We start from the raw sequence: 27,151 nt of genomic DNA, 5'->3' as shown, positions 1-27,151 counted from the left end.
AATGGCCATGGAATACTTTGTCCAAAGATAGATTCAGACAGTCTACAGGATGACAAACAGAACTCACCTGTGGAATGGGAACACTCTGGCCTTACAGTCTTATTCTGACAAAGGCTCCAGAATTCAAGATTACGAACCATAAAACTAGAGCAAATCTGTGTGTAGGACACTATTGGCTCATCAATCCTGGGATGCACCAGGGCATACATTAGGCACATATTTGTTATAAGGAATCCCTACAGGAATGAGAAGATAGGATGAAGACACAAGATCATCCCTCTAAAAAGAAGAGCTGAGAATGTTAACTCATCACCTTATTTGTAGAAAAGTCTGTGCATTCCCTTTTAACTTCCAGCTATGCATCTGTTTAAAAAAGAGAATGACAAAAGGCACAATGGGGAAATCCCAGCATCTTCAAGAAAACACCATTCTCTTCAATCACAGGAGAGTGGGTTAGGAATGCCTCCCCCACCCACCTGTACAACTCTTCCAGGGAAAACAGAGGCTTTAGAATCTAAAGCACAGACTCACATCTAACCAATGAGAGAGGCATTCTAAGTCAGATCATACCAGTCCACAGATACTAAATGATACAATCAGAAAACCTTTTGAGAAGCAATCCAATCCACCCTACCACCCACTGCCCCTCCCTTTCTTTTCTCAGACAGGGTCTTTTGTAGCTCAGGAGGGTCTTGAACTCTGGATCTTCCTGGTTCAGTGTTCCCAGTACCCAGCCTTGAGAGACATTTTTCAAACAATGTTTAACAGTAGGTGTCACAGTGTAAACTTCTGAACTTCTAAGGCCATCAAAAGCCATTTTACAACTATGTATATTAAAAAAGTCACCACTGTGTGTGTGATTGGCAAACACATTCTTGCATATTTCTGCATTTTCTTAAACTTTATTTACATTATGCTCTACTCTTAAAGTTTCCTTCTAATTATCTGCAAGCTGGATAACTATCTCACTCTGTCTCTCAATAATCCCCCCACGGATAGGAAAAGTTAAGTAAGGGCTGGAGGTACATTTCTGGGGTTGTCTGGTTTTGTCCCTAAAAGACACCCAATGCCCCTGGACCCCTTGGGGCATTCAGAGCTATAGCTCTTCAGAATAGCTTGGCTGCCTGGAAGCCATAGCTGGTCTCTTTTTCTGCGCTGTCAAGCAGGGTCACCGGGTTATCTGGGGAAACTCAACTCTTAACTTTAGTTGGGCCACCAGCGACCCCTTGCCCAGCACCTTCCTGGACCCCATGGCCAGGGCTCCCAGCTCACCTGACCATATTGGGGTCCTCCAATTCTCCAGGTGCCTTAGCACCGCCACCTTGAGGATGGTGGAGAGCCACATGCCCTCCTCACTGGTCTGAGGATGGTGGAGAGCCACATGCCCTCCTCACTGGTCTGCACTCACAGGCACTTCAGATTCAGGAAGAGGCAGCCTTTCTTCAAGTTGAGGGCCTTGAACACCTTCCAGTAGGCGCCTTAGCCGATCTCCTTCACGCATTCATACTGCTGATCCGCGCGACTCAGGCTGTCCTCCATGCTGGCTGCAGGCTGCAGGCGCCTCACAGTGGAACCGGGATGCGCACTCGCTGCCTTACAGGCCTCAGGGAGGCACGGAGTCAGACTCGTGGCCACCAGGCTAGAAGGATGGACCTCGGGCACAGCAGCAGTGAAACTCCGCCTATCCAAGTCACCTTGCCGCTCTGAGCTGTGCCATCACTGCAGGAGAGCTCCCATCCCTCCTCTTCCCCCTCCTCAGTGATTACAGAGTCCGCCCACAATCTCTGCACCTAGGAGGAGGAGACAGGTGGACAAGGAGAAAGTGATCAGACTGCCCGGGAGACTTCCACCGGGTTCCACCAGCTCCCCTCCTCCTCCCCTCTACTCGCCCTGGCTGCCTTATCCAGCCAGGTTTCTCGGAGAAAAACCAAGTTACTTTTCTTCCCTAGCAGGGCTCCTGCAGTCTTAGCGAGGAAAAGGTTGCTGGGGCACCTAGGGGATGAGCACCGCGCGGGAAGCAGCAGGATGAGATGTGGCGAGCCAAGCAGCCCAGAGTGTGCCTGGAGAATGTGTGTGTGGGGGGGGGAGGGGGTGGTATGGGAGGAGCCGGCACTTCAATGCCATGGCTCAATATTTATACCTATATCTTTGTTCTCCGCTGCACTCCCTGACTACGGGGTTCTAATCGTGCAGGGTACAGGGAGACCTGGGGTAATTCAGAAGTTGGCTTGAAAGCACCAGTGTTCACAGGTGTGGGGCCCCAGAATGGGGTTGGGGCTCCTAGGATCCTGTAACCTCATGCTGCCAGTATACCAGTGGGGGTGGTCAGACATCTGCTTGGAGATTGTTTCCTTTCTTTCTACGTTCAGTTTTTGTACAGGGAGACATTTGAAAGGGACTAGCTTTCACAAATGGTCTTTGGGGTATGGCAAGCTTAGTGGGAGATGAAATTCTCCTCCAGCTCAGAGGACCTAACTGGTGGATACTCAGGGAGGACAGACCATATGTTGGGGAGGGCTGGGGATACTCGAGGAGGGAGAGTGAGGGGTCCTGGAAGGGGAGAAGTGTCGTGCCACCCACCCCCACCCCCGCACACACACTAAGATCCCGAGGGTGTAGGAAAGGCAGGTCCATCACACTTTCGGTCATCCTGTCCTGAAAAAGTAACTTCAGGACTTTTCTAGCTAACTGGGACTGGTCCTTAAGTTTTCGACCCATGCAAAAGCAACCGCCCTTAAGATGGTGGGGGTCGGGGGCAGTAAACATAGGTCTCCCTGGTGTGAGAAGGGATGGCCCTTGTGTAGTGACCTCCAAGAGTCACAACTGTATTACTCTAAAGCTTCTTAGGAAAAAATATTCATTTGGGGTTCATAAGAAATCAGGAAACCCAGAGCTATCTGCCTCTCATTTCCTTGAAATACAGCATTGGTAATAACTGTAAAGCAGAAATACTGACTTTCCAGAAAAAGACGTCCCAACTACCCATGTTGAGGTTTCCCAGGCATGTTGAGACATGGCTTTCTTTTTAGGTAATATTAGTGTGACTACACATTTGGAGCCTTTTTGGATTTTCTTTATTTGTTTGAAATTGGAGCGTTGCTATTTTTTTTTAATTATATGTATGTTTTGCCTGCTGCAATCCGCACCTGGTACCAGCAAAACCTGCAAAAAGCAAGCCAACCAGGCACCAGGGGCAGGCCCCCACGGGCACCCAGCGGGGGCTCTAGAAATCCCACCAGGACCACATATGTGCACCAAATGCATGCAATTCCTCCAGAAGCCAGAACAGGGCATGGTGTTCAACCCAGAGACTCATTAATAGGATTGTTAGCTGCCTCTGGGTCCTCTGGTGGATAAACAAATGCTCTCAATGGAAGAGCCTTCTTTCCTGTCCATACACTACATTTCTTCTTTGTCCTTCCAGACTGTGTGGTTTTTAATTAAACAAGATCATCCACAATCAAAGATAGAAGTTTATGGAGACCTATAGGTTCAGGTGCTTGAAGATGGAATGCTAATTTCCATAGGTTACCTAGCAGGCACCCATGCAGAGCTCTTGTGGGTTCAAGATAAGGTCATAGAATTGAAAAAGTTGGAGCAGACCTGTCACCTCTCATGTAGGATAACCAGGAAGACTAGGCATGAAATGCCTAATTGATGAAATGCAGAATTGAGAAGTTCCTCAGTGGGTAGAAATGGAGGAAGGAATAACCATTTAAGGCCAGCTCACCAGTGTTGGGATGAAACTTCAAACTCCCCTGCATGGATGGAGCCTGAAATAGAGGTCACATGCCTATGGTGGAGAGCATGTCTGTGCAAGGCTAGGAAGGGAGAGTGATGGCTGATATTGATCTTAACCACACTAGATCTCAGAGTTTATTGAGGTAGTACTTCTTCCAGTGGATGCTTCATGCTTGTGAAGGTCTCCTAGAACAAATCTCATTTCTGAGACTAAATGTGAGTCAGAGACTTAATGTGTGAAGGAATTAATCACCTGGTTCCCCAAACTGTTGCTGTCAAACCATGGCTTTTAACCAGAAGCCTGAGAAGGACTGGGGGATGTGTTAAGTTGCTCACTGTCTTTGGACAACTTCTCTTTCTAAGCTAACTCTGACACAGAAAGGGACACCTGTAAACACACAGGAAACCAATCATTATCACGTGATACGGCTCTTCTTGTCCATCTTTCAATTCTCTGGTGGATCCTGAGCCTTATTTACTTGTAGGTCTTCAGTGTAGTGCTTGGCTGTATTGGTAAATGCTACCTGTCAAGTAGCTTTACCTGATATCTACTAATGCTATTTGTGCAGGTACATAACAGCTTGAAATCAGTCTTTAAATGAGTAAACTGTCTCGAGTATGCAGTGTGAAGTGAGACACTTCCTTTTTGCTTTAAGATAGATATTCCTAGTCTTGAAAGCATTCTCTCAGCCATTCTCAAGGACCAATCTTGTAGCAGCCATACTGACTATGGTGTCTCAAATTGCCACTTGCCTTGTAGCTGTTGTAGCAGATGAATGAAGTTACAGGCCTGGACTGTAACTCAGGGAGCATGGACATTTATTAGGTTCAATCATAGCACGGGGAGGTCAAAGAGAAGAAAAATTACCCCATCTCATCCAGACTTGTTGGAGACAAAAAACTGTGAGGCTTCATGGAAGCTTTTAAAGTCTGCCACCCTCCTCATAGATCCCTCCCAGACTCCATTTATTGCCCTTAATTGAGTAGATATATTCTCTGGGGAAAGTTTTCATAGTTGCGGTATAACCCCCAATGTAAATATGAATACATAGATTATTAAACTCTGTGTCTGTGGTGACTGGCTGATGAGATGGCTCAGTGGATAATGGTAATGCGACCAAGCATAGAGACCTGAGTTCTTTCCCTGTGACCCACATGGTAGGAGAGAAAAAAAACTACATATTTTGTCCTCTGGCTTTCATGTAGGTAGGGGTGCCAAGTCTTAGCCCACAGCAGCTCAAGTTTCCCATTGCTCACTTACTGAGAACTCTCCATCAGATACACACATGAAATTATATGATTCTATGCTCCATTTGAGAGATTCAGTACTTCTTTATTTTTACTTTTGTTGCCCAGAATTAGAAAAACCAAGGAGGCCAGCTGTGGCTGTAGGTCTCTGCATATTTACATTTAAATGGTGATGGAGAGACCATGCAATTAGAGGGACTGCCCACAACAGGACACAATGGAAACCTCTCAGGAGCCTGCAGCAGCTACTTGTAAAAAAGGATGGTGTCTGTGTTCTTGAGAAGCAGGAGACACATTCCTCCTGGGTACCTGCCATTTGAAATAAGGGGCTGCCTGATGTAGGCTGTGATAGAAACATCTCAATAGCCTGTGGAAGCTTTTCAAACTAAAACATAATTCCCCTTTATCTTAACCTTAGCCCTGTACAATCACTGTATAGAATTCATTGTGCATGACTGCTTTTCAGCTGGCCTTCATGTGTATAATTATTCTATTATATCTGAATTTCCTATTTCTTTCTACTTCTGCTTTGGTGTAGTCTGTGAAACTCGATGTTTCTTGATGTAATGATTCTTAAACTATGAAAAATTGAGATATAAGGAGCTCAGTACAGCACACTTCAAAATGTCCCAGGTGTATGCTGTGTGATCTCATCTTGGAAACTATGTAATAACTGTGTAATGATAGTTCCAGATTAATTCATGACTTTTAAAGAAAATTTGAATAATGCATTAGAAAATGAAATAGAGACAACATGTGGACCCGAGAAATGTAAAAGTTATTGATGTTCTGAAATTAGTTTCACACAACATTTGAGAGTAGTCCTGAATAATAAAATATAGATTATGTCATGTGCTGTATGCCAGTCAAACTAAGTCAAAACACTGGGACTCTTTTATGAGAGTTATTGTGTGCAATGTACAGAATCAGAAAGCTAGCAGAAGTACTGAGTTAAGGGTTAAGCACCTCTGACCCATTCAGTGCTTTGGTAGAGGCTTTCCCATCAGAGCCCTACCCTGCAAAGCAGAGGTTGAATCTCCAGTACACACCAGCTACTCAATTGAATGCCTTGTTTCCTTTTGTAAAGAAATGGAGGAGGCCATTCAGCCACCATCTGGGAAGGCTCTATCTCATTTTCAGAGCCACTGCAATTGCAAGATTTTATCTTGGCACCAGCTCCATTGTCTTATGCCAGTATGCTCTGCATTGCTCACTTTCCCGTGGTAGTGTCAGTGATGGGCTCTGCACTATGATTTGTCCCTGTTACCTGGTGTTACTGTTCAAAAATCTGCTTCTCTGATCTAAAGAGAAACTTCAAATCACATTCTAAACTGCTTTTGCTCTGAAAGGTGATGGGTGCTTCTACTTTTTTACAACAAAGTAAACATATCTCATGAAACTCTTTCTATAGGTATGATCCATTCCACTAATATAGCACACAAGGAAGGACAAAAGTGCATATCAGGGGATGGAGAAATAGCTCTTCATTTGAGAATATGTTTCTCAAAAAACCCACATGGCATCTAACAGTCCTCTGTCATTTAGTTCCAGGTGAAACCCCATAACTTCTTCTGGCCTTTGGGAAATGGCATGCAAGTGTGGCACAGACCTACAGAAGGCAAAACATGCATAAATATAAAATAAATCAAAATAACAAACAAAATCACCACTGGGGCGAAAGAAAACAGAGGGAGAAAACTCATAGATCATATGGGCTTGGATTTTGTCTCAGCTTTTAAAAACATCTGGATACTGAATACTGAACTACACACTGTGCTTGTGTTAAAACCCCCAAAAGGAACCAAATGTATTGTCAAGCACAAAATTCACTCTCATAGTCAAGAAAAACAATAAAATCACCAAAAAAATTCCCTATCTCAAAAGGTCCTAAAATTGAATATCTAGTAGAAGTTACCACTGATAGAACACTTGAAGGAAAGCAGAAGCATACATGTCTGTGTTTTCTGACAGCTTTTATATTCCCTTAGAATATGTTTTTATTTCCTGAAAGACATTTCAGAAATACTGATATATTTCCCATTAATTTGTTCAACACTATCATTCACTGTATTTTAGTCGCAGCTAAATATTTGACATGCAAGGATACAGCATGGTGAATTTTTCCATCATGACATCGGTATCCACAGACTTGGACACACTAGACACACTGAATGTAAAATCAATCACTTTTGTAGCTCAGTCTGGCTGAGAAGTCATTATGGAATCCAAGCCCCTTACAGAGATCCACCTGTGTCTGATAGGTGAGAGATTTCAGTAGGGTGATACCACAGCTGAATAAAGAAGTTTCTTATGAGTGAAGAGTTGGAGATCATTGTTTTAATCTTAAGAATACATTCAATTTATTCGATAGTAACTAAAAGTGGGCAGTCAATATGTACAGTGTATAGCCTTATCAAAATATTAAATCAATTACAAAATGAAACAACAGCAAAGAAACAAACAAAAAACTTCTAATGAAACGAAAGAAAACCAAAGAACAAAAGTAATCAGAGCTCAAACCAAAATCCAAAAACAAGAATTGTGCTAAACAGATTTCTTTTGCTGTTATTTTATAACAAAGACTGACAGCAAATGACTTTCCTTGGCAACACAGTAGAAAATAAGTTACTTCTGGTAACAAACTTTACAAGAGAAATTTAAGTAGGTCTCCTTTTTTGGAGTGTGGGTTTGAAGAATATGGACACCCAAGACTAAGCAAATACATGTTACCAACTTTGGCTCAAATCTTTACAATTTTGTAGAATGATTTTGTAATTTTCCTTGATTACCTATCAGGACAAGAAAAATTTACACTCTCAGAATCTTCCTGCCTTCCTAGCAGCTCTTGATCTGTCTCAGCACATGTCTGAATCCCTGTACATGTTCACTCTTGCGGAGCCAGAGCCCAGATGAAATTAAGGGCTATTCATTGCAATGAAACAAAAATAAAGGAAGAAAATGCAGCAGATGATAGCTATGATTACTGGGGATGAGATGAAATATTTGATTCACACATGCAGAGCTTCCCCTATAGAAGTTCTCTTCAAAGGAGACCTTATCCTGGTCTATTCCATGTTCCAGGTTCTGCTGGAGTATTTCACACCTAGGGAAGGAAGGAACAATGGCCCGGTTAGTGTTTTTCAATTCAGTTCTACGTCCCACACTAGATCTATTCAGCTGGACAATCTATTATGACTTATCATCTGCTGAGGTCATTGCCTGCATCCCCAAGTGCCATAGAGCACTTGGGCTTGTAATTATTTCTCAGCTTTTAAAAACAGCTAGAAACTGAGCTGTGAAATACACACTGTACTGGAGTTTAAAAAAAAACCCTATATTACTCCAATAGTCCATGTATAATATATAGAATAATAACATTGTAGCAATCTCTGAATCTGAGTTCAAGAGAGATGTGATCAACCTAGAAAACCATGTGGATGCCTTATGGGGAACCTGCCTAGAATTGAAGTGAAGGTTATGATTATTTCTCTAGTGCAGGATCCTGACAGGGTACCACTCATCAACCCCTATATCTGGAAATAACCAGTGAAAACATATCACATGAAACCCACAGGCACTGCATGGGTCCTATAATCAGCAAGAATGTGTTAACTGAAAATATTTCTAACACTAGGAACTGAATTTTAAAAGTGATGGCCATGAAGGAACATAACAACACACCTGTACATCTAAGACTGTTGTAGAGCACTCTGTCAAATATGCAAATTATTTGAAATCACATAACACTTATACCTTATACTTCAGCAAACTGTTTAGTTTCCTCAGTTAATGCTATTATAAAAATCTCCCAGGATATTTTGGAGACATAAAAAACAAATCTTATATGGGATAGATACATAGTGGGCAAAGCATATAGACAGCTCAGTAAGTGATATGCTTTCCCCTCATGAACCAGACTCAGAATCAGGGATCTTGGCATATTATTCAATCTGTCTTAGCAAGTTCCAAAGGCTGTGTAGGGTAGGCTTCTCTGCCGGCAAAGGATCACGTGTTGGTGGTGGACTAGCCTCACCTTCATTGTTTCAGCCTTTTCCCAAAGTAAACAGTTCCTTCCATTAGAGGCTCCCTTGATCATTGCCTGATGACTTGGTGTTCAAAGGTATGATCCCAGAAAAATAGGAAGTCATTATAAATAGGATTCAATGGATCAATTTTCTTCAAATAGTATGATTGTGTCAGGGATATTTTGAGTAAGGTAAGGCTAACTAGTTGAAGGTCAAATACTTGCATGGATTATCTAACACTGAGTAATAGTTCATGAAAGGGCTGCATCACATGGTACAATTTCACTCTTTAGCTGATGTATATCAGGATATCATCTTCTTCTGGACTACCCTGAGGATCATTACAGACCTCATGTGCCCTAGAGACTCTGTGGATACCAACTCCTTGTTCTGGAATCTCTGGATCAAAGGAGACTTCTTTTCTACTTTCTTAACCTTGCTTCTCAAACACCTACCTGATTTTATAATACCAGACCTGTCTGAAGGTCCTAATTTCTCCCAACCCCCAATTAGGCTGATTCTAACTCTGAGAAAATGATTTTGAATAACAGCAATTGCAGAATGTTACACAAATAACATAGTGTGAGTTCTTTAGATTATCATGATTAATATTATTATCAAGGGGCTCCTGAAACAGCCCTATTTTTGCACCACAGCTATGGGAATTCTGCTGGATATAGGTACAACTACAAGCAACACAATCTCTCAATGATTAGAATCCAAACCAAATTATAAGGCAAATTTTTGCTGAGTAGAGGAAGCTGGAAAGGCAATGGTAGCAAGCAGTGAGGGAAGAATCTGGAATGCTGAAAAGACACAGTGAGCCACCTGACATTACAGTGGGTCTTCATAAATCTTCCAGAGCTGAAAAGGGACATAACATGGATTTTATATACTAACCTCCTCCTCAACTCTATGTACCATATTCCGATGATTTTCTCCAAAAGATTTCAATGAGGATCAGTAATATGGCCCCTAGCCAGTGGAAAGTCTGACTTTACATGAGCTTTCGTGTCCTTTTTTTCTTTCCTTGGGAGCTAGGTAGAGTTACATACTAAATGGACTGCTGTATTTGATTTTTCATGGGTGCAATCTGAAATCTCAGGGGCTTTACTCATCATGCTTGGTCGGTAGAGACGGACATGGTTGCATGTCTACACAAACAGACACACAAACACATATACACACGAAAACACAATTGTATATTCAAGCATCCATACCACAAACACTTACAAAGGCATTTTGCATTACACAAACGCACAACTTAGAATAAACACACTGAGTCACAGCTGATAGACACACACACACACACCAACACACACACACACACAACATACCTCACAAAGACTGACACAAAAACACACACATCAATGAAATTCTTGCTCTATCTAGCATATTTTTGTTGTATGAGCATGTAGTGGGACCTATGATGTGTACAAGGCTTTTAGACTCAAGGGGGCTTTGCAGCCCTGACCTGTACTTATCTCCTTTTCAGGAACTTTTTCTGTGCAAATACTTGCTGGTTCTACAAGGACATTACAATCTCTACACAGATATCCTGGACAACACAGCACTAAATTGCCAAGAAAGAGCTTTCTACCTATAGCCTCCAGTAAGCCCCATTTTGACTCATGACAGTCTGCCCACTAAATCTACACTGAGTCCTTTTTAGTATCCAAGGAAGACTGTGACTTTTGGCCATTACTCAGGAACTTTTCAACACATTACATATTCTGTGATATTAAATCATCCTCAGGATCAGTCAGGAGAAATCTTGTTAAATGACCTTCTATGACATTTCTGAAATGCAGCACTCTGCACCACTATGAGTGAGAATCTATTCTGAAAGAAAGCCTTGTCCAAAAATATATTTAGCAAAACAATGTCAGCAGAGTGATGCACTGTAGGCTTCTATGTATGCCCATGGTTAAGCCAATAAGACAAGCCAGAATCTCCCAGGCAATAACTCTAAGCAGGAAAAATTAAGAAATCTAATACTTATTTTAAAAATATTAGTATTGATTAACGATTTATTGGTTTAAATAAGAGACAGAACTCCACCTGGTAGTGTACAGGAGATGAAAAGCCTACTGGACATCGAACAACAGGAAGTATCTCGTTTATTGAGAGACCTGGGCCCAAAGAAATATGTTAAGAATGACTACACAAAATCAGGTGTCCTTAACTGGCCTTACAAAATACCCACAAAGGTACAGATTGGCATTAGCACCCATAAACACACATAGACAAACACACACATACACATAAAAAAATAAGTGAGCAAAAAACAATGAAGAATCTGTCATACTAGAGTAACAAATATTTTAGACTATGCAGAGCAGGTGTTTAAACTGAGAATTTCAACTTTAGTATTCTTACTATAGAAATAGAAATCCCTAAAGAACATCCTTGGTCAGAATGAGGGGTATAAATGGAGAAATTTTTTCATGAAGCCTCAAAACTCTCACACCAAACCTGAGATTGTGAGAAGCCTTTCCTACATCCCTGCTCATTCAGCCAGCTCCAGACCACAAGGCCCAGGAATGACAACTCCAACAGCACTCAAAGAAAATAGGACTGACAAGCTGCTACTCAGGCTCACTCAGTGTGAATCAAGATCTACAGGGGAAAGGGTTGGGGTGGGGGACAAAAACTTCCAAAAGGCAACAATGAAATCCACTTATTTGTCAGTTCCACTAAGCTATCATCCCTGCAATCTTTGTCCTACCTGGAATCCTACCTGATCCCCATAAAGCAAATGAGCTTCAGGACTTTACTTCTTCCTTCAAAGCTCTCCACTGATCTAAAGAAGGGCTCCAGCACAGCACCCTTCAAACTTAATATCAAGTAGAGTTGTGATGTGTAATCAACTGACCTCCCCTAGTGAACTTCAGATTATAGCAGGGCAGAAAAATATGCTTGCTAAACATATAGTTTCTTGAAAAAGGCTACCTCCAGAGAAAGCCTTGTAGATGATCACCTAAATAAACACTTGGAGGAGACATCGGGGAGTGCCTGGATAAGTTGGAGGACTGTTACATTGGATTGTCTATGTTTATGGTTAGCCATGAGGGCAATCTGCCTCTGATACACATCATCCTACCTGCTACTGCTTAGCACTGGGGATGTATGTTCTTGCTGGTCTCATCACAGAACCTCTTTTCTTCATCATAGGATGCTTCCTGGTCAGCCTGCTCTACCAGCAGCTTTCTGTTCTCATTCAGCAACATCCTTACTTTTTCCTTCAATTGATTGCATTCTTTCAGGAGGTAGGTGTGCCTGAAGCTGAACCACAAACAAACAAACAAACAAACAAACAAAGGTGATTCCCAGCAAGCTTCTATTTGCCTGTCACTCCTCCAAGTACTATGATCCCTGCAAGGGCCCTGATCCCCAGACAGACCCAGACTAGAGACCACAGTATACCCATCAGTCCAAAATAGAGGCAGGTCAAATCCAGGGACCAGCCACATGCCACAAGTATCAAAGGACTTCTGACAACCCTGAAACCAAGAGTGTCCCATGTACATCACAGAGGGGGAAATGTACCTCATGGTTGCGTATATGTCTCTGGTACCAGAAAACCATCAGCAGGAAGACTGCAACTCCCCTCTGAGGGAGGAGAGGAGACCCAAAAGGTATAAACTCTTTCCATTTTTGTCATGGATCCCAGATCTTTTAATCTGCTGTCAGAACCCTAGAGGTCAGGATTGCTTGAGGTTCCCAGCATGGTGGAAATTGGTTCTATACAGAGGATCCTGAATTTGGAAGAATAAAGACTAATGGTCTTGGACGATCTTCACACTTAGGAAAACTGAGTCCAAGAGGAACAAATCCAAGACCCTTGCCTCAAGGGAGGGCTCCTATTAAGAAACAGATGGTATAGAACTAGAGCTCTTACTTTTGTTCAAAGTCCTAGAAGGCCACAAGCATTCCGTGCCTAGTGCTGCTCCTTACCTGTGTCAGGGACTCACCTGTAGGAATCTTTATCTTCTATGAATTCCTTGTACTTCTCAATGGTATCATTTATTGACTGCATCAATTTTTCCATATCCAACATTGTCTTCTCATGTTGTGATTTAATGACGGTGAATTCAATGTTCATCCTATGGTAGAGCATGGCCCAAAGAGTAAATAATCCTCTGAACTAAAGCAATCAGTATCATGTGCAAAAAAGCTGTATATGGACTACCCAAGCCAATTGTATGCCACATCCTTGCTCCTTCAGAGTGGGTCCTATTGGTACTGATTAAATATCTTGGGCAGAGGACAGCAAAGCCAGGGGATAAATAGAGATGGCTGACCTTCAAGAGCTTCTTACGTGATCCTGAAGGAATATACTAGTTTTGTGAGATGTTTCTACTAGACTGTGCCACAGGCTTTGGTCCTTAGATATAAGGTTTTTCTTCTCTTAGTTTTAAGGTAGGGATAATCCTTTGATCCTATTGCTACATGAATTCTCAGAGGACATAACTAGTATTTACAAAGAAAAGGCTTTATAACACCTCCTACCCCAGGAGATTCCTATGTGATACCAAGGTAAACACAGGGAACAAAGTACCCTGATGATCAACTTGGGCCTCTAAGGACTCAACACTATCATGCCCTAAAAAAATGTGCATCACACAAATCCTCAGACCCCATCAAAGGTCTCAGAACCCCAGATCCTGAACAAAACACACACAACTAACTTCACACACACACACACACACACACACACACACACACACAAATTAAAACGCCAAATAAATCCATGTAGGTTCCATAGTCTCAGAGTACCATGAACAAAATTATAGTAAAACAGTAATGGCCTGCAGACATTGCATTCTTACACAGTAAGGCAGCAATTGTGACCAGTTGTTGACAAAACCAATCAGACTCCAAGCACAGCAAGGGCAAGTACAAAAGAGGATGACCATAGAACACACAGCTCTTATCCAACAATTGAACAACTGTCAAGACTTCTTATAATGAATGTGAGAGATGACACACTCCATTATGAGAGAAAATGTGGGTTAACAGAGAGGGCACAATACAGTCAACAGGATACAGGGCATAATTTTACCTGTAGTTCAAATCAGTATTCATGTCAATGTCCAAGAATCGAAAAAGTTCTAACCTCTCAGCATTTATCTTCCTGATATAAAATTTCATATCTTCTAGTTTATTCATATTCATCATATAATTAGTGATGTTGCAATTTTGGGATGATGTTTTCCCAGCAGACACTGAAGATAGATAAACACAAATGCATTTGCATAGTTGATGGCCCAGGGCAGGGGAGATCATTCTGAGTCCCAAAGAGAAGGTTGAGGAAGAGAAAAGCTAGAGACAGGATTAATCACTGAAAAAGCAGAAAGGCTATATTTGAGCTGGTCTGCTAAGTTATATTCCTCTTCCCAACCACCACTGTTGGTCACAACTAACACACACTCTTTATTACATTACCCCTTGCCCTGAAATCCATAAGCTGCCTCATACATAAAGATTTGGGGAACAATTTCAGCTCATGTCATATGTTATGCCAAGAAAACCTGAAGTTCATAGTGCTTAGCACCATCAATACCTAGTCATGTGTGTTCAAACTCAAAGTGGCTGAGACATCAACAAATGACCAGATTAGAATCCTCCTCTGTTCTCTGCATCAGAGACTCATGTATCCTACAATAATCTAGAAGATGAAGTGCTTCAACTCCCTACCAATAAGGGAAACATTGTTATTCTCATAGTGCCTTCTCAGGGCATTCTTTGACACTCTAAATGAAATTAAATAGCTCCTAGAAAAGGAGCTGCAGGCTTGTCAATTCCTGGCTCTGTCAAATGAATTGTCAGAAATTCTAGTCTCTTGGTCTGTCGTTAAGAAAGTCCAAGGCTCCAGCTCTTAATATCTACTCAGGGAAGGCTCAGCTCAAGCCTACCTGTTCCAGAATTGCCCCAACTCTGCCCAGGACTCACTGTGCCTTCCCCAGAATGATTTCATTCTTCTGTTTTTACAAGAAAGGATGCCAGATTCCTTCTGCCTTGGTCTGGTCTCTCCTTGATCACCATTCTCCTTGTGAAATAGCCTGCGCAGCCAGGAAAACATGCCTGATTGAGAACCCAAAAGGCACTGAAGGTATATCCCACAGTCAGTTGCTGTAGCCACAACACAGGTGACATCACAGAAGATTCTAGTTCTATCCTAGATACAAGAGATTGTCCAAGGAAGGCATTACTGATGATGTCACAGGGAAAGGCTATGGCCTATTTGATAACTAGATCTCCCCAAATTTACCAGTTTCTGTTGTGCATTTCCTGGAGCCTCTCCTGTGACCTGGCAAATACCCTATGGCAACCTCTCTTTCTAAATTCAGAGATTTTTCATCTGCTTCATTAGAAGACAAGTGCTTTTGATGGGAAGCATTGATTAGGACCCTGACATGCAGAAGAGATTTTTGTTAGCATCCAAATCTCTAGGGATGGTGAATATAAGAGATATTTCTCAATAATAAATATACTATCTGAGTGAATTCATGTGACATATAGTCTAATTACCCAGGTTTTCCCTGTTTCACAAAGGCCAATATCTTTCTCCTATACCTTTAATTGTATAAAACCTGGATAATATTTTCTTACTGTGCATATCTTGATAGTTGGCATTGTTCCTATCTACATATCCATGTGTTTCACCAAATCTCCTGTTTACAATATCATCTTTTGCAAGGAAAACTCCCTTTTCTTTAGATCATAGGGGCTCAGCGACAGGACAAATATAAAGCGGTAAACCTTCTGTCCCATCTTCAAATTATTAACTTGCACACCCTCCCTTTCTAAAATACAACCAGACAATTAAAGTGGGCATCATTGAGCAAAGGTCAACCTGGCCTGTACTGCATTGTAGCCTCATAGCCATCAGTTCTCTAATATCAGTCTTCCTGAATTCCCAAGTGCAGGCATGGGATGCTGGAGTTGTATCATAATACTCTACACATAGCAAACATAAAACTCAGGAGGTAGGGCAAGGAGTGGAATGGCCTGAGTTCAGGTTAAACTTCAATTTTAATGGGTCTATAAGTTCAGGATGGAGTCCCTTTGGCTTTGTCATCTGAGGCTTCTGTGTTCTTATGTTGGGTGTGCTGAATCTGTGCTATAATGAAACCTATCCTCACAGATGCAAGATGAAAAATCATGTATGTCTTTTGTGGGAAGACATCTGGCTTTGACTACCACCTGGAGTCACACAATACCAGCATGCAGAGCTCACAATTGAGGGGTGGATATTGTTGATACCTTAGAAGTTGAGGGCCTTTTCTTCCAATATGGAGCCCATATTTTGGCAATGTGATTTTTCCTTTGGTTTTTCACTCTCTGTGACTTGGTTGTTTCCTGGCCTAAAGGATTCTGGATGCACCAACAAGGGGTCTACTCCATACATGCTCTTTTTTATCAAGAAAAGGATTTTTGCCCAATTATGCCATGCCAGTAGGAAGGTCAACTAGGCTGCTCTTAGGTCCAGCTCACCTGGTAGAAGATTGAAGACCTGAGGTATCTGGGGAAAGGACGTAGTACACAGCACACAGCTCCCTCTACTGCAACTGCTAGAACTGTAATAGGGTTGTTTCTTTCTTTTTATTACATATAAAGCTAGCCAGAGTGGGTACATGCCTTTAATCCCAGCACTCAGGTTTTTTTTTTTTTTAGATGTTGTTGTTAGTATTCCTATTGTTTCCTTTGTTTTTTGTTATTAACTCCCACAGCTATTTGCACTGTACCTAGAACGTTAAGCCAATGCTCTGTACAGTCCTATCATTCATGTTAGTCAGAAGTGGTTACTCCTCAGATGATCTCATTACTCACTTTCAAATAAGGAAAACAGTCACAGAAACATTAGTTACCTTGTATGGTCTCATGGAACCAACTCACCATGACGGTAGAGTGGTATCTCAATATTTTGGATTAACTTAGCTTCTGTTTTTGAGATGACAGGCCTTTGTGGAAGTCTCCATTTAGGTGGCAGAGGGCCTGGTATAGCTGAAAGAATGGTTGCCAGGGAAGGCCAAAGCTGGCCCTTCAGTGCCTCTGAACCCTGAGGCAGAAATCTGCCAGCAACACAGGAACACATGGCCAGAGCTTGTTTGGTACTGTATTATGGATGAGCCCTGAGACCAGGATGAAAAGAAGCCTCCAGATTTCTATTAAAGGTGGCACAGTCACTGTGATATGAGGGGAGTAATGGATCTTTGGGATGAAATTCCTCCATTTTATTCATCTTTGCTATGTACACAGTATGTGTCAATGACAAAGTCACCCTACTTTACAACATCTAGCCCTTCTAGATGTTAAAGTGTTTGCCAGTGTATACATACTAGAGTTAGTAGAACAATATATTTTGCCCCAATTTGATAATACTTTAATAATTTTGTTTTAGTATTAATATAGTTTTTGCTCTTTCACATTGCATGATGCTTACTGCAACCCCACATTCACAAAGTTTCCCCAAAATTCATGAACTCTTATTCTCTGATCAGATGAGGGGCAACTATCTCAGGACATCTCTTCTTCTACCAAAGCCAACTTACCCCGTCCTGTGAAAAGGTGTTGAGCGTGCAGGAAATGGATGCCTTCCGTTTGGCTTTCCTCTTGCTCCATTTCCTGGATATGAGAAGTTCATACAGAACTGTCCTGGAACATGGTACTTCATTCAGATGGTTCACAAGAAGCACTGGTTTTGTTAATGTTCCATCAAACCTACTCCCACTAGTGTCCTAAGCCTGGCAAAGGCAATGAGACATGATGCATCTATTCCAGGAGTTTCTGATTATTCTCACAGGAGCAGTACAGCAGCCCACAAAGTTGGCAAAGTTAAGTGAGGTTAAACAGGGAATCTAAGAGCATACTGCTTCTTTCATAAAGTATGTTCTAGAGGTTTACCATATCTAAACACACATAGTTTCATAAGCACTGGACACTAATGTGCTCAACATACATTGCTTTTGTCACTCAGTTGCCCCAAATATTAGAATTCCCCTAATTTGGAGAAATTTGAAGGAAAAAATATGTCCCTGGGGCTGGCGATACCTCAAAAATGTGTGAGGACAGAGAACTGTTTGAGAATCAAAGAGACCAAATGCTTACCAAGATCAAAGTCGAAGCCCAATAGAAAGATCTAAATAATAAGCCATTGGGTGAAACATGAAATTAGGAAGCCATAGGCCAGGAAGCTAAGTCTTTGGCCTTCAGGCAGATCTATTCCAATTTTCTGATAAACCTCCAGATTGATTTCCATAGTTGTCATGCACTTTGCACTCTCACCAGAAATGAAGTTTTGTTTCTCTTTTCTCACATTCTCACCAACATGTGCTTTTTACTAGTTTTTGACCTTGGCTATTCTTCATTGGAAATTATTTGGCCTTATACCAATCTCAGTCGCTTTGGTTTTCATTTCCCGGAAGACTAAGGACTTTCTACATTTCTTTAAGTGCTTCTCAGCCATTCAAGATTCCTTGAAGTGAATTTTTTCTATAGTTCTTTATGACATTTTCAGACTGGGCTCTTTTCTTTTTGGTGTTTAGCTACTTGAGTTCTTTAGATATTTTGGAATGTAAGGTTAGTGAAATTTTTTCCCAATATGTAGGTTACCAATTTGTCCTACTGGCTATGCACTTTGCCTTACGGAAGTTTTTCAGTTTCATGAGGTCCCATTTATCAATTTTTGATGTTAGAACCTGAGCCATCGGAGTGTATTTAGAAAATTTGCCCCTATTCCTGTGAGTTTGAAGCTCTTTCTCAATTTCTCTTCAATTAGATTCAGCAAATCTGGATTTATGTTGAAGTCTTTGATTCACTTGGACTTGAGTTTTATTCCTGGTGACAAATATGGATCTACTTTCATTTTTCTACATACTTACTTACTGCCAGTAGCACCAGCATCATTTATTGAAGATGCTTTCCTCTTTCCATTGTATATTTTGGCTTCTTTGTCAAAGATCATGTGTCGATATGTGTGGTTAAATTTCTGGGTCTTCAATTCATTTTGTTTTTCTATTTTAGAATATTTTAATCTTACACTTCAAATTTTATCCTGTTTCCTGGTTTCTGGTTCAAAACCTTTTATCTCATGCCCCCCTCCATCTGCATCTATGAGAGAGTTCCCCACTCACACAAACACTGCTGTCTCCTTGCACTGGCATTCCCCTACACTGGGGCATTGAGCCTTCAAAGGAACAAGAGCCTCTCTTCCCATTAATGTCTGACAAGGCCATTGTCTGATGCATATGTAACTAGAGCCTTGGGTTGCTCCATGTGTACTCTTTGATTGGTGGTTTAGTTCCTGTGAGCTCTGGAGTATCTGGTTGGTTGACATTGTTGTTCTTCCAATTGTTGCAAACCCATTTAGCCCCTTCAGTCCTTTCTCTAACTCCTCAATTGGGGACCCTATGCTCATTCCAAAGGGTTGCTGCAAGCATCCTTCTCTGTATTCATCAGTCTCAGGCAGAGCCTCTGAGGAGACAGCTGTAGCAGGCTCCTGTCCTCAAACACTTCTTGGCATCTTTGATAGTGTCTGAGTTTGGTGTCTGTATATGGGATGGATCCTCAGGTGGGAATTCTCAGGATGGCCTTTGCTTCAGTCTCAGTTCCACAGCTTGCCTCCACATTTCCTCCTGTGACTCTTTTGTTCACCCTTCTATGACTTTTTTTTTGTTATTCTAAATGAATTTGCAAATTGCTTTTCTTAGTATAAGAACAATTGATTTGGAATTTTGATGGGGGTTGCGTTGAATCTGCAGATGCATGATGCATATTTTTACTATATTAACCCTGCCAATCCATGAGAAGGGGAGATCTTTCTATCTTCTGAGATGTTCTTTGATTTCTTTCTTCAGAGACTTGACTTTCTTGTCATACTGATATTTCACTTGCCTGGTTAGAGTATTTTCCTTCAAGGTATTTTCTTTTGTTTGTGACTATTGAGAAGGATGTGGTTTCCCTAATTTCTTTCTCAGCCTGTTAATTTTTTGAGTAAAATAAGGATACTGATTTGTTTGATATAATTCATATCCAGCCACTGTGCTGAAGTCGTATATCAGGTTTAGTAGTTCTCTGGTGGTCAGTGCTTCTAATCATTGGTTGTGTGCTGACCCCTGTGGTTGAATTATGGGAAGCTGATAACCCCTGTTGTTGGAAAGCTGGAAGAAGTTGGGGGGGGGGGGCAACCCTATTGGAGGACAAGAACACTCAGAAAACCTGGACTCTGGAGATCTCTCAGACACTGCAATACCAACCAGGCTGCATACAACAGCTGTTATGAGGCCCCCAAAATATATACAGCAGAGGACTGTCAGGTGTGGATTCAGTCAGAGAAAATGCACATAAGCCTCAAGAGAATGGAGGCCCTAGAGAGTTCAAAGGTCTGGTGGGGGTGGGCATGGGGGTGGAGACATCCTGTGGACACAGGGGGTTGGGGGTGGTGGTATGGGATATTGTAATGGGAGTGGACCAGGAGAGGAATAAAATCTGGAGTTTAGCCTGGCATGGTGACACACACCTTTAATCCCAGCACTCTGGAGGCAGAGGAAGGCAGATTTCTGAGTTCCAGGCCAGCCTCGTCTATAAAGTGAATTCCAGGACAGCCAGAGCTACACAGAGAAACCCTGTCTCGAAACAAAACAAAACAAAACAAAACAAAACAAAACAAAAACAAAATCCAAACAAACAAACAAACAAACAAACAAATCTGGAGTTTAAAATATATAAAGAAAAAATTTTAAAAAATAGAAAGAAAAAAATAAGGAATTCTCTGGTGGAACTTTTGTGGTCAGTTAAGTATATGAACCTATCATCTGCAAATAGTGGTATTTTAATTTCTTCCTTTCCAATTGGTATCCCTTTGTCCTACTTCTGTTGTCTAATTGCTCTGGCTAGGACTCTGAGTACAATATTGAATAGGTAGGGACTGAGAAGGCAGCCTTGTCTACTCCCTCATTTTAGTGGGATTGCTTCCAGTTTCTCTCCCTTTAGTTTGATGTTGGCTACAGGTTTGTTGTATATAGATTTTACTATGTTTAGGTATGGGCCATGAATTCCTGATCTTCCCTAGACTTTTATCATAAATAGATGGTGAATTTTGTCAAATGCTTTCTCAGCATATGATGAAATGATCATGTAGTGTTGTTCTTTGAGATTTTTTAGATAGTGGATTATGCAGATGGATTTCTGTATATGGAACCATCCCTGCATCCATGGGATGAAGTCCACTTGATGATGACAAATGATCTTCATGATTTGTTCTTGGATTTGGTTTTTGAGAATTTAAATGCATAATTTTGCACTGGTATCCATAAATGAAATTCAGAAGTTCTTTATTTGTTGGGTCTTTGTGTGACTTTGGTATCAGTGTACCTGTGGCTCCATAGAGCATATTGGGTATTATTCCTTTTGTTCCTATTTTGTGCAATAGTTTGAAGGGAATTGGTATTAGGTCTTCTTTGAAGGTTTGAAAGAATTCTGCACTAAACCCATCTAGTCCCGAGCTTTTGTTGGTTGGGATATTTTACCCATTGCTTCTATTTCTTTAGGGGTTATAGCACAGTTCACATGGTTTATCTGATCCTGATTTAATTTTGGTACCTGGTATCTGTTAAGATAATTGTCCATTTCATACAGATTTTCCAGTTTTGTTGACTACAGCTTTGTAGTAGGATTTGATGATTTTTTTTAATTACCTTGGTTTCTGTCATTATGTCTCCTTTTTCATTTCTGATTTTGTTAATTTCAATACTGTCTCTTTGCCATCAGGTTAGTCTGGATAAGGGATTTTTTTCTATCTTGTTGATTTTGTCAAAGAATCAGTGCCTTGTTTTGTTGATTCATTGTATAGTTTTTTGTTTGTTTGTTTGTTTGGTTGGTTGGTTGATTTCAGCCCTGAGTTTGATTATTTCCTGCCATCTACTCCTCTTGGGTATATTTGCTTCTGTTTGCTCTAGAATTTTCAGATGTTCTGTCAAGCTGCTGGTATATACTCTCTCCAGTTTATTTTGGGAGGTACTCAGAGCTATGAGTTTTCCACTTAACATGGCTTTCATTGTATCCCATAAGTTTGGGTATGTTGTAACATTGTTTTCACTAAATTCTAAAAAGTCTTTAATTTCTTTCTTTATTTCTTCCTTGGACAAGTTATAATTGAGGAGAGCATTGTTCAGCTTCCATGTGTATGTGGGCTTTCTGTTGTTTTTGTTGTTATTGAAGACCAGCCTTAGTCCGTGGTGATCTGATAGGTTGCATCAGATTATTTCAATTTTTTTGTATCTGTTGTGGCCTGTTTTGTGAATGATTATATGGTCAATTTTGTAGAAGGTGCCATGAGGTGCTGAGAAGAAGGTATATTCTCTTGATTTAGGATGAAATGTTCTATAGATATCTGTGAAATCAATTTAGTTCATAACTTCTGTTAGGTTCATTGTGTCTCTGTTTAGATTCTGTATCCATGATCTGACCATTGATGAGAGTGGGGTACTTGACCTTTCCCTCCAGTGTTGGGGGAGTTACAATATGTGCTTTGAACTTTAGTAAAATTTCTTTTCTGGTTTTGGTTGCCCTTGCAATTGGAGCATAGATGTTCAGAATTGAGAGTTTATCTCAGTAGATTTTTCCTTTGATGAATATGAAGTGCCCATCTTTATCTTTTTCAAAAACTTTAGGCAGAAACTCGATTTTATTTGATATTAGAATGCCCACTTCTCATTTCTTGGGAACATTTGCTTGGAAAATTGTTTTTCAGCTTTTAATTCTAAGGTAGTATCTGTCTTTGTCAGTGAGGTGCATATCCTGTATGCAGCAAAATCCTGGGTGCTGTTTACTTTTCGAGTCTTTTAGTCTATGTCATGTTATGTGGGAACTGAGTCCACTGATGATTGAAAACCACTCTGGAAATCATTTTGGTGGTTCCTCAGAAAACTGGACATAGTACTACCTGAAGACCCAGCAGTAACACTCCTGGGCATATACCGAGAAGATGCTCAAACATGTAATAATGACACATGCTCCACTATTTTCATAGCAGCCTTATTATAATAACCAGTAGCTGGAAAGAACCCAGATGTCCCTCAACAGAGGAATGGATGCAGAAAATGTGATGTAATTACACAATGGAATACTATTCAGCTATTAATAACAATGAATTTATGAAATTCTTAGGCAAATGGATATAACTAGAAAATATCATCCTGAGTTAGGTAACTCAATCACAAAAGAACACACATGGTATGCACTCACTTATAAGTGGATACTAGCCCTGAAGCTTGGTATACCCAAGATACAATTAACAGACCACATGAAGCTCAAAATAAGGAAGACCAAAATGTGGATACTTTGGTTCTTCTTAGAAGGGGGAACAAAATACTCATGGGTAGAAACAGAGAGACAAAGTGTGGAGCAGAGACTGAATGAAAGGTCATTGAGAGACTGCCCCATCTGTCTAACTATTCCCTATAGTGTCACTACACCCAGGTGCTATTGTGGATGCCAATAAGAGCTTGCTAACCAGAGCCTGGTATAGCTATCTCATGAGAGTCTCTGTCAGTGCCTGTCAAATACTGAGGAGGATGCTCTCAGCCAACCATTGGACTGATCACAGGGACTGCAGTAGTGGAGATAGAGAAAGGACCCAAGGTACTGAAGAGTTTTGCAGCCCCATAGGAGGAACAATATGAACCAAGCAGTACCCCCAGTGATCCTAGGGACTAAAGCACTAGCCCAAGAGTATATATGGAGGGAACCATTTCTCTAGCTGCATATTAAGCAGAGGATGGCTTTGTTGGTCATCAATGAGAGAAGAGGTCCTTAGTCCTGTGAAGGCTGGATGCCCCAGTGCTCAGGAATGCCAGGACCAGGGAGCTGGAGTAGGTGGGTTAGTGAGCAGGGGGAGAGGGTAGGGAATTGGGGGTTTTCAGAGAGGAAACCAGGAAATGGAATAACATTTAAATGTAAATAAAGAACACATTTAAATAAAAAAAACTTTAAAAATAATAAATAAACTGAACTTCTAAATTATCCAGAGATTATAAGACTTGAGAAGGTCTTGGCTAATCTTCCTAACCTGGTTGTCCTGGTATAAATCAAGACAGGTTTCTTTGTGTGCTGGGGAGGGTTGTTGAAGAAAACAATTTTAATTTTCATCTGGAGGTGGCTTATTCCCTAAGGATGAGGAGGAATTCTGACCTTGTCTGTCAGGAATGGTACGGAACTATACATTGTTGTCCTGGTTCCAGGCTGCAGAGCCCCACTGGTTTCTGAGCCTTACTGGCTGTTTGCTCTTATCTACAAAACCTGCTCTCTCTTTTGGAGTAAATTGTCCCCTATTATATGTACTTAATTTTGCTTTTTGTCTTCCTCCAGGACGTTGAGTAACTGCTTAAGTATTTTCAGGACCACTAATCTGAGTGCTTTTATATAAGATTGAGTGGAATCATCATTTCAAAGTCTGTATACAATCTCCAGAAATCAAAGAAAAGGAGTCAATTTGATAATCCCGAAATAAAATAACATGGGGAAAGCTTAAAAATCAGTGACTGGACAAGTTAGTCATTTGGAAGAGGTGTTCATCAGCCTCTGGTTCTATCTGTACCTTCAAAGTCTACTCAAGGCTGGACTAACCTGAAGGAGTAAACATGAATCTCAGGGAGCACACAGTGGCCATAGAATACTTTCTCCAAAGATAGATTCGGACAGTCTACAAGGATGACAAACAGAACTCACCTGTGGAATGGGAACACTCTGGCTGTACAGTCTTATTCTGACAAAGGCTCCAGAATTCAAGATTATGAACCGTAAAAGTAGAGCAAATCTGTGTGTAGGACACTATTGGCTCATCAATCCTGAGATGTACCAGGGCATACAGTAGGCACATATTTGTTGTAAGGAATGAGAAGACAGGATGAAGACGCCAAGCTCATCCCTCTAAAAAGAAGAGCTGAGAATGTTAACTCATCCCTTAATTTGTAGGAAAGTCTGTGCTTTCCCTTTTAACTTCCAGCTATGCATCTGTTTAAAAAAGAGAATGACAAAAGGCACAATGGGGAAATCCCAGCATCTTCAAGAAAACACCATTCTCTTCAATCACAGGAGAGTGGGTTAGGAATGCCTCCCCCACCCACCTGCACAACTCTTCCAGGGAAAACAGAGGCTTTAGAATCTAAAGCACAGACTCACATCTAACCAATGAGAGAGGCATTCTAAGTCAGATCATACCAGTCCACAGATACTAAATGATACAATCAGAAAACCTTTTGAGAAGCAATCGCCCTCTACCCTACTACCTACTCCCCCTCCCTTTCTTTTCTCAGACAGGGTCTTTTGTAGCTCAGGAGGGTCTTGAACTCTGGATCTTCCTGGTTCAGTGTTCTCAGTACCCAGCCTTGAAAGACATTTTTCAAACAATGTTTAACACTAGGTTTCAGACTCTAAACTTCTGAACTTCTAAGACTATCAGAAGCCAATTTACAACTATATAAAAAAGGCACCACTGTGGGTGTGATTGGCAAACACATTCTTGCACATTTCTGCATTTTTTAATCTTTATTTACATTATGCTCTACCCTTAAAGTTTCCTTCTAATTATCTGCAAGCTGGATAACTATCTCACTCTGTCTCTCAAAAATCCCCTCACGGATGGGAAAAGTTAAGTAAGGGCTGGAGGGACATTTCTGGGGTTGTCTGGCTTTGTCCCTAAAGGACACCCAATGCCCCTGGACCCCTTGGGGCAGGCAGAGCAAAAGCTCTTCAGAATAGCTTGGCTGCCTGGAAGCCACTGCAGGTCTCTTTTTCTTCGCTGTCTAGGAGGGTCACCGGTTTTATCTGGGGAAACTCAACTCTTAACTTTAGTTGGGCCACCAGCAGTCCCTTGCCCAGCACCTTCCTGGACCCCATGGCCAGGGCTCCCAGCTCACCTGACCACATTAGGGTGCTGGAATTCTCTTGGTGCCTCAGTACTGCCACCTTGCGGATGGTGGAGAGCCATGTGCCCTCCTCACTGGTCTGCACTCACATGCTCTTCAGATTCATGAAGAGGCAGACTTTCTTCAAGTCGCGGGCCTTGAACACCTTCACTTAGGCGCCTTAGCTGATCTCCGTCACGCACTCAAACTGCTGCTGATCAGAGCGACTCAGGCTGTCCTTCTCCATGCTGGCTGCAGGCTGCCTTCGTGACGCAGTGGAACCGGGGTGCGCACTCGCTGCCTTACAGGCCTCGGGGAGGCATGGAGTTGGACTCGTGGCCGCCAGGCGAGAAGGATGGATCTCAAGCACAGCAGCCTAGAAACTCCGCCTAGCCAAGTCGCCATACCTCGCAGCACAGCGCTGTGCCATCACTGCAGTAGAACTATGATCCCTCCTCTTCCCCCTCCTCAGTGATTACAGAGTCCGCCCACAATCTCTGCACCTAGGAGGAGGAGACAGGAGGACAAGAAGAAAGTGTGATCGCACTGCCCAGGAGACATCCACCGGGTTCCACCAGCTCCCCCACCCCTCCTCTCCTCTACTTGCCCTGGCTGTCTAATGAGGCCGGGTTTCTCGGAGAAAAACTAAGTTACTTTTCTTCCCCAGCAGGGCTCGTGCAGTCTTAGCGAGGAAAAGGTTGCTGGGGCACCTCGAGGATGAGCTCCAGGCGGGAAGCAGCGGAACGAGAGGGGGCGTGCAGGGCAGCCTGGAGTGTGCCTGGGGCGCGGGGGAGGGGAGGAGCCGGGCGCTTCAATGTCATGGCTCAATATTTATACCTATATCTTTGTTCTCAGCTGCCCTCCCTGACTACGGGGTCCTAATCGTGCGTGCGGGGTCGACCTGGGGTAATTCGGAAGCTGGCGTGAAAGCACCCGGGGTTCACTGGTGTGGGGCCGCAGAACGGGGTTGGGGCTCCTAGGACCCTGTAACCCCATGCTGCCAGTATGCCAGTGGGGGTGGTCAGACATCTGCTTGGAGATTGTTTCCTTTCTTTCTATGTTCAGTTTTTCTACAGAGAGACATTTGAAAGGGACTAGCTCTCACAAATGTTCCTTGGGGTATGGCAAGCTTAGTGGGAGATGAAATTCTCCTCCAACTCAGAGGACCTAACTGGTGGATACTCAGGGAGGACAGACCATCTGTTCGGGAGGGCTGGGGCAACTAGA

General features: G+C 42.0%; 1 protein-coding gene and 1 pseudogene across 2 annotated transcripts; both read right to left on the bottom strand.

Annotated features, from left to right (window-relative positions):
• Window positions 1-1,168: 1,168 nt before the first annotated feature.
• On the bottom strand, window positions 1,169-2,300 carry LOC147001811 (uncharacterized; annotated as a pseudogene).
• Window positions 2,301-7,897: 5,597 nt separating this feature from the next.
• On the bottom strand, window positions 7,898-15,099 carry LOC147001810 (disks large homolog 5-like). 2 transcript variants are annotated; one of them, XM_085828966.1, is made up of 4 exons: window positions 14,970-15,099; window positions 14,080-14,242; window positions 12,989-13,120; window positions 7,898-8,092 (listed from the first exon to the last, which is right to left on the bottom strand). In XM_085828966.1, exons 1-4 carry the CDS (start codon window positions 15,097-15,099, stop codon window positions 7,912-7,914), a joined length of 606 nt encoding a protein of 201 aa, XP_085685092.1. In that variant the 3' UTR covers window positions 7,898-7,911. The 2 variants fall into 2 exon arrangements, with proteins under 2 accessions (XP_085685092.1, XP_085685093.1); XM_085828967.1 differs by lacking the exon at window positions 7,898-8,092 and adding an exon at window positions 12,128-12,299.
• Between the last annotated feature and the right edge of the window lie 12,052 nt (window positions 15,100-27,151).

The sequence above is a fragment of the Mus caroli genome, unplaced genomic scaffold (assembly GCF_978045245.1).
Source record: "Mus caroli unplaced genomic scaffold, Mus_caroli_1 scaffold_12, whole genome shotgun sequence".
Classification (NCBI taxonomy): Eukaryota; Metazoa; Chordata; class Mammalia; order Rodentia; family Muridae; genus Mus; species Mus caroli.
Note: the sequence above shows the minus strand (reverse complement) of the source record. Positions and strands in the feature narration are given on the sequence as shown.

Excerpts from the sequence above, each read along its gene's own strand:
- LOC147001810 (XM_085828966.1), bottom strand. The coding sequence starts at position 15,099 with ATGTTTTCCTGGCTGCGCAGGCTATTTCACAAGGAGAATGGTGATCAA. Across the intron at positions 14,243-14,969 it reads ATCATTCTGGGGAAGGCACA|TGTCTGCTGGGAAAACATCA; the intron begins GTGAGTCCTGGG and ends ATCTATCTTCAG. Across the intron at positions 13,121-14,079 it reads AATACTGATTTGAACTACAG|GATGAACATTGAATTCACCG; the intron begins GTAAAATTATGC and ends GCTCTACCATAG.